This window comes from Henckelia pumila, chromosome 2 (genome assembly GCF_033568475.1).
Source record: "Henckelia pumila isolate YLH828 chromosome 2, ASM3356847v2, whole genome shotgun sequence".
Lineage (NCBI taxonomy): Eukaryota > Viridiplantae > Streptophyta > Magnoliopsida > Lamiales > Gesneriaceae > Henckelia > Henckelia pumila.
This window is the reverse complement of record NC_133121.1, coordinates 166,323,935-166,334,825: the sequence shown is the minus strand read 5'-3', so window position 1 is coordinate 166,334,825 and position 10,891 is coordinate 166,323,935. Positions and strand designations below refer to the sequence as shown.

Sequence of the window (10,891 nt, the reverse complement as noted above, 5' to 3'; positions counted from 1 at the left end):
ATATTTAATGCATTCAAATTTGTTTAGAATTACTAAGGATTAATCCGTCAATATTTGAGTAGGTTTGATTTTTCTAGAAATAGACCTTTGAACAAGATAGGAGAATTCCCGTGATCTAAGATTAAAATCTGAGTCTTGAATTGACTACTTGTTACATAATTTGTATGTTACCTACGTGTGTCCTTGATCGAGTCTTTCCTATATTGAATTTAATCCAAAATTTCTGCTGTGTTTTTTTTTATTGAATTGAATTTTATTTTCAATTTAAGTTTTTATTTTAAAATCTGAATTTTCATCACCCTTATTGTTTAGTCTAGATTAAGTAGGAATAATCATATGCTGGTATTCATACATATACAGTTCCTGTGGGTTCGAAATCTGGACCTTTGTCCACTTTACTATTATTTGACCTGGTACGCTTGCCAGTAGATATTTATTACACCGATTTAAGCGGTCAAATTTTTGGCGCCGTTGCCGGGGACTGTTTTGATATCAGAATTTTTATTTCACTTGAGATTAGACTTTATTTATTATCTTAAATTCTGAATTTTATTTCATGTTGATTTTCAGGTACTTTCTGCTTGTGCATGCATAGCACAAGACGCACCAAAGATCTTCTACCACTTGATTTGGAGATCGAGCGCACACTGAGCAGAATTCGGAAAGCTAGAAGAGCTATTAATTTAGAACTTGAATCAGAGACAGAGGAAGAGATGGCGGGCAATCGTACAGTTCTTAATCTAATTCATCCGCCTGTTGAAGGTTATGGATCTAGCATAGTTCGCCCGGCTGTTGAGGCGAACACTTTCGAGCTGAAGGCCTCTATTATTCAGATGATCCAGCTTCAAGCACGTTTTGGAGGCACTTCTGTGGAGGATCCTTACGATCATTTGGAGCGTTTTCTATCAATCTGTGACACGTTCAAGTTTAATGGGGTAACATTTGATGCAGTGCAACTGCGGTTATTCCCATTCTCTCTACAAGACAAAGCTATGGAGTGGCTAGATGATCTGCCTGCGGGTTCTATCACTACTTGGACCCAACTAATTCAAACTTTTTTGAACAAGAACTTCCCTCCTACGAAGATGACAAAATTGTTCTCCGACATCATATCATTCAAGCAAAAGGATGGAGAATCTCTTCATGCGGCATGGACCAGATTTAAAAAGATGTTGAGGATGTGTCCTCAACATAATCTTACCCAAAACCAGCAGACTCAGACTTTCTACAATGGGACTGATCAGTCTGTTCGATCCATGTTGGATTCTGCTGCTAATGGAAGATTATTTAGGAAAACACCGGCAGATGCATGGGAGATCATTGGTAATATGCAGAGAGTAATATTGGGTGGCCGGATGTGAAGAAAGAGAAGAAGGCTTGAGTTCTAGAGGTCGATGCTTTAATGGCCCTGAATGCAAAGATTGACGCTCTGACACACCAAGTGTCACTTATGAAAGTAGCGCCAACGACTCAAGTACAAGAGAATCTATAAGAAGAACAACAGTTGTTTGAGGTGGAGGCGGCTAATTTTGCAGGAAATCAAGGACGGCAGCCATACAACTCATACAACAACACCTACAATCAGAACTGGCAAAGTCAACCTAAGCAAGAGGTGCAGAAGCCGAGCTTGAAGGAGATAATGATGAAGTACGTGGCTGGTACAGAAGCTCAGCTACATAATCAAGAAGCTATGCTTCAGAAGTTGAAGACTCAGATGGCTCAGATAGCAACCCAACTGTCTACCCATCCTACTGGATCTTTGCCAAGTAACACTGAACCAAATCCCAGAGGCGTGAATGCTATCATGGTCGTGACTCGAGTACAATCTGAAAAACCTGAGCAGACGGACGAAGAAAAGGCTATGGTGATTAAGTGTTAATCACTCCAATAAATCATGTTAGTTAAGTTAAACATGATTAAGGAAACTTCAAATGGATAAACGGAGTCCGGAAATAGACCCAGAATGATCAGAAATGGTCCGGAGGGTCAGGCAAAACAGACGCAACGTCCTGAGATCGGACGCAACGTTTGTGCCAGCAGAATGCGTCATTGCTTACGCATTTGATGGGACATCGGAAGCAACGATGGAGAACGGACGCAACGATCGTCGGACGAACGGACGCAACGTTGAGGAACGGACGTTCCGTTCCGTGTCTATAAATAGAGGTGCCGAGCCTCAGATTCAGATGCACCAATCACCTCTCTTCTCTCGATTCCTTAGTCTTCGAGCTTAGATCTAGGGAATTCTAGGCGTCCCATTGGGAATCCGAAAGTGGCGTAGCGATCCATGCGTCGTAGCGGAGCTGTGGCCTAGTTTTGAGGCAAGCGACAGCAACGGGCTGACGACAGACGCAGGTATAGCTTTTGCTTCCTAAAAATATTTAGGAGTATGCAATAGCTTAGTTAAGGCTTTTAGAGCACTATAATGATATTAGTATCATTTGGTAGTGTAGTGCGGATTATAGGAGTGAACCTAGAGCTGGTAGAGCTTGCCTAGTAATTGAGGTACAAAAGTACTGTTCGAGATATCCTGACTGAGTATGCATATATTATGTGACTGCATGATTTATATGACATGATTATATGCTGCATACATTTGCATCTTGAGCTATCTTTTTTGAAATGTTTGTTAGTAGGGTTTTACCTTATCCTATTAGTGGATGGACTTCCATCGATTTGGGTCCGGAGTATCCACTGGTTTTCGGTATGTGAGCCACCTCCTGAAGCGACGACACAGCGTGGTACATACCAGGGCCCAGTCTGTATTTGTTATCCGATTCTTGGCCTCTAGTCAGTAGGAGGTACACTTGCATGCATGTATACTCATACTCTCATGCTGAGCGTTTTATGCTCACGTCTCGTACTTTGTGTATCTGAACACCCTATTCCATGGGGCAGGTTTGCGATTGGATGAGGCGGGTGGTTCCAAGAGGGGCTAGGCAGTGGATTGGCCAGCTGGAGCTTCGCCTAGGGTTTTATTTTATTGTATTGGTTGATACAGTATTCGATTTGGTTGTATAACTATTTGGATATTTGTAGATTCCTTTTCTTGGGATTGTATATTGTTTTTGCTTCCGCAGTTTAATTCTGGCTTATTGTTTTAATTAAGTTTATTTCATGCCTAAGTTCTGATTAGTAGGTGATCTCGGTAAGGGTCACTACATGATAAAACCGACTAGAAATATAATTCGGTTTCAGTGTGCGGTTTGGGTGTAAACTGAATTTTCACAAATATTTAATGCATTCAAATTTGATTAGAATTACGAAAGATTAATCTGTCAATATTTGAGTAGGTATGTTTGTTCTAGAAATAGACCTTTGAACAAGATATGAGAATTCCCGTGATCAAAGATTAAAATCCGAGTCTTGAATCGACTACTTGTTACATAATTTGTCTGGTACCTACGTGTGTCCTTGATCGAGTCTTTCCCATATTGAATTTAATCCAAAATTTCTGCCGTGTTTTTTATTGAATTGAATTTTATTTGCAATTTAAGTTTTTAGTTTAAAATCTGAATTTTCATCACTCTTATTGTTTAGTCTAGATTAAGTAGGAATAATCATATGCTGGTATTCATACATATACAGTCCCTGTGGGTTCGACATCTGGACCTTTATCCACTTTACTATTATTTGACCTGGTACGCTTGCCAGTAGATTTTTATCACACCTATTTAAGCGGTCAATACCTCAAAAGGATATTTAGATTCACATGGAATTGTTGACATAAATAATGTTGACTCTGGTTTGCTGTAAGATGAACAGATCAGTATGGTCAGAGATTATGTGATTGAACAATTTGATTTAATTATCCATAGTTGTGGCTCAGTCGTAGCTTGTTCTTGAGTAAATCTGTTGCAAGATACATATAGTGACAGTATCAGGCAAGGTGAGTATTTTTTATCAGATAAAGGTTGATCTGATATACCTAGCTTGGTACTAGAGTTGTCAATTCAGTAATCTAAGACTGGACTGGATAATAGTTTCGAGCTTATCATAAAATATCAGTCTTGAGGAATGATAATTATAACATTGTACTATGGAATCTTTGCATTATTTCTGAGATTGTTATCGGCAGGTTTTGATCTGACAGGATAGCATCAAATAATTAGACAGGGGAAAAGGACAGTAGCTGAGATCTATAATTTTCGGATCTGACGGGATTATTGTCATCAATTTTCCCGTGATGTCTTTTGGATGCGCTAAATCATTGTAGAGACTGGATAAATATAGTCAATTCGAGAAAGGTTTTAAGATAGTGTGATTATCGAATGACTCAGTTGGTGTTTCTCAGGATCACTTGGTCAAAATTTGATGGAAGTCTTAATTTTGGTGGTGGAACCAAAACTAATGGCTATTCAGAAAGGACTGACATTTGCTTATGAAAAGATGCATGCCAGGTAATATCATACTCGCTAATCTTGGTGAAAGCATTATATCTTCACTATATAGGCGCTCATATTCGTTGATTTGCAAGCTAATGGATATGACGCTATCTAGTAATGTGATTCATGTGAGGCGGACGGCTAACACAGTTTCCTATAATGTGGCTCGTTTTGTTTGTTTATCTCCTAACTCGTTTATTTGGGAAAGTGGTATTTGGACAGAATACGTTGTAAGTTGAGACTTTTCACTTATGAATTTACATGTTTTTTGATATAAAAAAATGGTAGGTTGTAGCGGAGAATAACAAGACACGTGCTAAAAGCTTTTATTCATTATTATCTACAACATAATATGAGGTTTTTTTTTATATTTATTATCAATAATAATTTCCTACAATGAATAATTTTTTCTCTAACATATTCAAAAAATATCAAAGAATTATATCCTTATTGAACTAATTTTCGATAATCTAATTCTTCTAATGTGAATTCTATGGTGTAGATTATAGAGTCAAATAAATTATCAGATATTGATGATGCGTTTAAGATAATAAAATTACATCTATATCAAATATTTAGACGATTTTATAATAAAATATACTTTTATATTTCTTATATATTCCTCCTACATGTGTACTTGGATTGGTTATTAATAAAATTTATTTACCTATCAAAAAATATTTGTAAAATATTATGGCAAAATAGAGATTTAAACATAATTCTTTAAAGAAAATTATTATTATTTTCTAATAAAAAAAATAAAATTGTATATGGATTACTCTTATTTAAAACTCCCTCATTCCCATATATATTATCCTCTTTGGATTTTCATACAAATTAAGAAAAATGTAGTGAGAAAACAAATTTTATATAAATTTTTTATTTTATCCTTATTCAATTTATTAAAAATAATTGCACGATTTTCAAGGTGTAGTTAATAAATATATATTAATAAAAAAATATAAAAAAATATTATTAAATATAATATATCACTATATATTTGGAACAAACAAAAAAATAAAAGTTAACAGTGACGAAGTGCTAATTAACTATTAGCCTGCCGACCAATAGTAGTATGAGACTGAAAAAGCCGACACATAATAAATGGCCGAGTGAGTGTTTAGTTTACTTTTAATTCTAATTGTGTTAACTGATAACGGAGATGGATGCCGGAGCACAGCCGGGGGACGCCGTGATGTCGGAGGCGCAGCCTGTTCCTCCGCCGCAGCCGGTCGATCATATACCGACGGTTATGAGCCATGGCGGAAGGTTTATCCAATACAACATCTTCGGCAACATCTTCGAGGTCACATCTAAGTACAAACCCCCAATCATGCCCATCGGTAAAGGCGCATACGGCATCGTCTGGTATCAAGATTTCTATCTCTTTGCCTGTGCTGGTTTTGTTTTGTTTTGTTTTCCTCAATGCATTTGATTACTGATTTGCACTGATTGATTTGATTTTGTTGAAAAGCTCGGCGTTGAATTCGGAGACGAATGAGCATGTGGCCATAAAGAAGGTGGCTAATGCCTTCGACAATAAAATTGATGCGAAGAGGACTCTGCGCGAGATAAAGCTGCTTCGTCATATGGATCATGAAAACGTGAGTAAATCGGTTCTTGGGGCATGACAGAGGCAGCTTAGAACCAACCTTTTTTCCCCCTATTATTGAGAAATTTTTATCGAGTTTAAGTGATTTCTTCCATAGATGCTAGTGTAGAAATGCGTGATTCAATTTTATATTTCACGGGGTGGTAAATTTGCTATCAATTAATGTAATCGAACAAGCCAAAGAAACACTACATTTCGTTTATTAGGTTGGTGTGAATCTTGGTCTCTCGGGTTTAATGTGTGAACAGCCTTGGCCGAACCTAAGCATTGTAGAGCCCTATAGATCTTTTGAGGAAATGAGGTTGAGTGACACCAAATTGCCGTGATATCTTGGTATTATCTTTAGAAAAAACATCTTTTTTACTTTTTATCCAATGTTAGATGAGTAATTTTGGCACTTCAACTATGTACACCTATATCAGAACCCAATTTTGACAGATGGATGTTCTTTCTCATGCTGTGCTGCTGCATTAGAAAGTGGCTTTTGGGTGGAGAATGTCATTTCTTACTCTGCAACAGCCTATTAAGATGCTGCTTGCTTGAGCAGTTCTGCAATTTTTTCGTTTCTCTATTTCTTGGCTCCTGGCCCATGTTGTTAAGCACATAGCATGTCACTATCATAGATGATCATAATATAATACCCAACATCAAGTGTGTTTAATTACTAAATTCAGATCTCCCTCTACTTTATTAACTAACCAGAATAAGCGAATTTTGTGGTGTAAAGAGAAACACATCGGCTTTCTTCTCGTTAGAAATTTTGTACATTTTGTCGCTCTCAACGCATTCTATTTTTGCAGGTGGTTGCTATCAGAGATATAATTCCACCCCCTCAGAGAGAGGCATTTAATGATGTGTACATCGCGTATGAACTTATGGACACCGATCTCCATCAAATTATCCGTTCTAATCAAGGGTTGTCAGAGGAGCATTGCCAGGTTCTTATGTATATATAATTTTTTTTTTAATTTAAGATGTACATTAAATTAAGGCTTTGTATCTTGGCTTTATGGTGTGAACCCCCATGATTCCTGGGGAAAAAATAAGAATTTAATCCTTTTGGTGAGAAAAATATGGCAAGGGTCACGTGAAGTTGGAAAAAAAGTAGTAGGATGACGATAAAGTTTGGAAATTGGCTGATAGTTTAATGGTTAAACCCATAATTTTCTTGTTGGTAGCTATGACCACAGGAAAGGAAACTCAGTAAAATTGAAAGTTTCATGTGTTATCAAATACTGAACAAGTTGAGCTAATTCCTTTCATGACTTTTCTTTCATAAATAGAACAAAACTCCAGCCTGTTATGGTCCCGCATTATGTATCACCTATGGAATTTATGGGCTAGTCATAATTCATGATGTTTTAAATTTGAGGCTTGTTTAGAGATAACCTATTGATCTCTTGGTTCTAAGACTCTTTGAGAGTGAACCTTGAATCTCGTAACACAAGAATATGAATAGTTTTTCTGATATTTTTTATTGATTCATCCCCCCAACTTATAGGAGAGTAACAATGATTTCCATTAAGTATAGAGTATAGACGACATATCAACAATGATTTCCATTAAGTATAGCCAACATATCCTGACCCAAAAATAAAAAGATCATCATATCCTAATAGATAAGCATATCCTAACTCACAATCTTTGAGAATTGTCTCATTTATTCAAACTAAAATAGATAAAAGATAATAATGAGCTAGAATCCTATTTTATTTGGATTTCCTATAGACAAATCTTCTTGGGTTGGGCAGAGGAGCCCATGACATTACCCCCCTTTGAGATCATGGTTGACCTCGACGATGAGGGAAGGATAGCCTTAGATGATCTCGTTTCCACTTAAAAAACCGGGTTGAACATCATGATAAAAGAAGCCATTCCAAACTTGTCTTTTTCCGGTGTTTGTTGATGCCGAAAGAAATGTTCGCATCGGTTTAGCCATCTTAGTGGATCTGACAGCGCATTGTGCCTTGGAAAATCCAATTTGGAGTGTTTGGGTTTGGGCACATATGTGCTGCCATATGTCGGTTCACTGCCACGCAGCCCCTTGGTTTGCTGGTCATGCATACCATTTATACAACTGCCGTCATCCTTGCTTGCCTATGCATTTGGTTTGGTCGCAGCAAGCGATTGACAGTGTTATGGTCCCAGGTTTTTTATATCGTTATTGGGAGATTTAAGGGGTCATAATAATTCATGATGTTTTAAACCAGCCGATGTGAGACATCTAACACAAATACACCTAAGAATGAATAACTGGAGCGTGAAGTTTACAAGACATAAGCTGGTGATCCATAAGGGCTCTCTAACACATAACAATGAGTCTGGGCTTTGATACGATGTTAAGATCATAGATTTGAGCTTAACCTCATCCCAAACTACTTCAAAAAGGAGGATTATTCATGCCCATATATACCACTGCCAAGAACTTAATCCAACTGCAGAATGAGAAAATCTAACAGATATCGTCACACAAAATTATAATTTTTCTAATATCCTTTATTGATTCATTCCCCCATTATAAGGGAAAGTGCAAAGATTTTTGAAGATAATATATCCTAACCAAAAATAAAAAGATCATCATGTCCTAACTCACAATCTTATGGGAATTATCTCTTTTATTCAAACTATAGTAGAATAAAAGTTATCAATTAGCTTAGAATCCTATTTATTTGGATTTCCCATAGACAAATCATCTTGGGTGGGGCCGAGGATCCCATGACAAACCCCCTCCCCTGAAAAATATGAAACAGAAAAACTTTAGCATTAAAAAAAATTTCTGTTGTCTGTGGAGTCATGTATTCTTTGTTATTAGTATTTTTTTTAGAATGTAAAATAGTTATCTTCGTGTTTTGGTGCAGTATTTCTTGTATCAAATCCTCCGTGGGTTAAAATACATTCATTCAGCCAATGTTCTGCACAGGGATTTGAAGCCTAGCAATCTTCTCCTGAATGCAAATTGTGACCTAAAGATATGTGATTTTGGACTGGCACGTGTCACATCTGAAACAGATTTTATGACTGAATATGTTGTGACAAGGTGGTATCGGCCTCCTGAACTTTTGCTAAATTCATCTGATTATACTGCTGCTATTGATGTATGGTCGGTGGGCTGCATTTTCATGGAATTAATGGAACGCAAGCCCTTATTTCCAGGTAGAGATCATGTGCATCAGTTACGGCTACTTTTGGAGGTATCATCTATTCTTTTGGAATATCCATTGGAATATCAAAATTTGTTCAAGATTCTCAGACTTTTTTATTTTCATTAACATGTGTTTGACTATGTTGATTCAGTTTTACATTTGGAATTCACTGTATTATTTTTGCCATTAAATACATTATAACAAAATCTCTGGAAACTGTGTTCCTCTCTTTGTACTTATGAATGTAGACTTTATTGAGCCAGAATTTCTCATTCTTCCAATTGAAGAATCTCTAATATAAGAGATAATTACATGATACTTTTATTTTTAATGAGATTACATGATAGATTATTTTTTTTCTTTTTGATGAGATTACACTATACTTTTTTTGCCCCCTTTTTGATGAGATTACACAATACTTTTTTTGCCCCCTTTTTGATGAGATTACATGATATTTCATTAAAGATAATACAGGTAGGTAGCATAAGCTTTTGTACTGGATGCATTATGCAGCTTCTAAAAACCCAATTGAATTGGATGGTTTTGACTAGCAAATAATTTCGTGTGAGTTGAATACTCGGTTATCGGATATCAGGAATAGTTTGTTCGTGATGTGATATACATTAAACAGAATTGGTTTTGGAAATTATATGGTTCTTTACGAAAGGGACATTATTTGAACTTATATTCCATAAAACATAAAATAATATCCTGCTAATTACATTTGGAGCATGCGAAACTATTTTGCTGTCCACGCTGTCTCGACTACTTATGCAATCGACTGATTCTCTTGAAAACTTTCACCGATATATGTAATTTATACCAACTCATAGAACCATGCTTACTTGTGAATAAGGTTCTTTGTTGCTTTGCAGTTGATCGGTACCCCATCAGAATCTGAAATGGGGTGTCTGAATGATAATGCTAAAAAATACATCCAACAACTCCCTCCTTATCGTCGTCAATCATTTACCGAAAAATTTTCTCGTGTCCACCCTCTCGCTATTGATCTCGTTGAAAAGATGCTGGCATTCGATCCTAGACAAAGGATAACAGGTAAGGAACTTCCTCCTACCTTGTTTGATTTATTGAATTTAAACTGTTCTCTCATCTTAGAGATTTGTGTGCTTGTCACAGTTGAAGATGCATTGGCGCATCCGTATCTGAACTCACTGCACGATATAAGCGATGAGCCTATTTGCACGACACCTTTTAGCTTTGACTTTGAGCAGCACGCTCTGAGTGAAGAACAAATGAAGGAGCTGATTTACTTGGAGGCTCTTGCATTCAATCCGGAATATCAGCGTGTGTGAATAGTTGTCATTTGGTGCTAAATTAATGTACTTTGTTAGGTATAAATGCTTTGTTTGATCTTTGATCGATCTAATGTATATACTATTGGACAAAAACTTGGATGGATTCGATTTTAGAATACATTTGGTGAGTTATGAATTGGTTGTTACTGGAACTATTTCTTTTGTTCTGAATTTTCTGTAAGCTTTCTAGTCTCAAAGGCCCAAAAATAATTATTCTAGGCTCCTCCTGTATCATATGCAATAGGCATGCACACTGCTCATCATCTCATCGTCGTCATCCTCCTCTTCATCATTCATCGTTCATCCTCCTCCTCGACTTTGTCATCATTAATCGTTGTTATCATCTTCTTCATCATCATAATCGTCATCATCTCTATACTATGGGAGTGTTTGCAATCACTAAAAAAAAGTGATTGTTAGCTTTTGACTTAAAAA

At 36.6% G+C, this 10,891-nt stretch overlaps 1 protein-coding gene across 1 annotated transcript; it reads left to right on the top strand.

The window, feature by feature from the left end:
- Nucleotides 1-5,459: 5,459 nt before the first annotated feature.
- Nucleotides 5,460-10,666, top strand: LOC140885269 (mitogen-activated protein kinase homolog MMK1-like). Its single transcript, XM_073292220.1, has 6 exons — nt 5,460-5,753; nt 5,860-5,989; nt 6,798-6,935; nt 8,856-9,188; nt 10,016-10,196; nt 10,278-10,666. The coding sequence occupies exons 1-6, from the start codon at nt 5,548-5,550 to the stop codon at nt 10,451-10,453; spliced, it is 1,164 nt and encodes a 387-aa protein (XP_073148321.1). The 5' UTR covers nt 5,460-5,547; the 3' UTR covers nt 10,454-10,666.
- Nucleotides 10,667-10,891: the final 225 nt, after the last annotated feature.

Coding starts and splice junctions, on each gene's coding strand:
- LOC140885269 (XM_073292220.1), top strand. CDS start 5,548: ATGGATGCCGGAGCACAGCCGGGGGACGCCGTGATGTCGGAGGCGCAG. Junction 5,754..5,859: donor GGCGCATACGGCATCGTCTG/GTATCAAGATTT, acceptor TTTGTTGAAAAG/CTCGGCGTTGAATTCGGAGA. Junction 10,197..10,277: donor TCCTAGACAAAGGATAACAG/GTAAGGAACTTC, acceptor TGCTTGTCACAG/TTGAAGATGCATTGGCGCAT.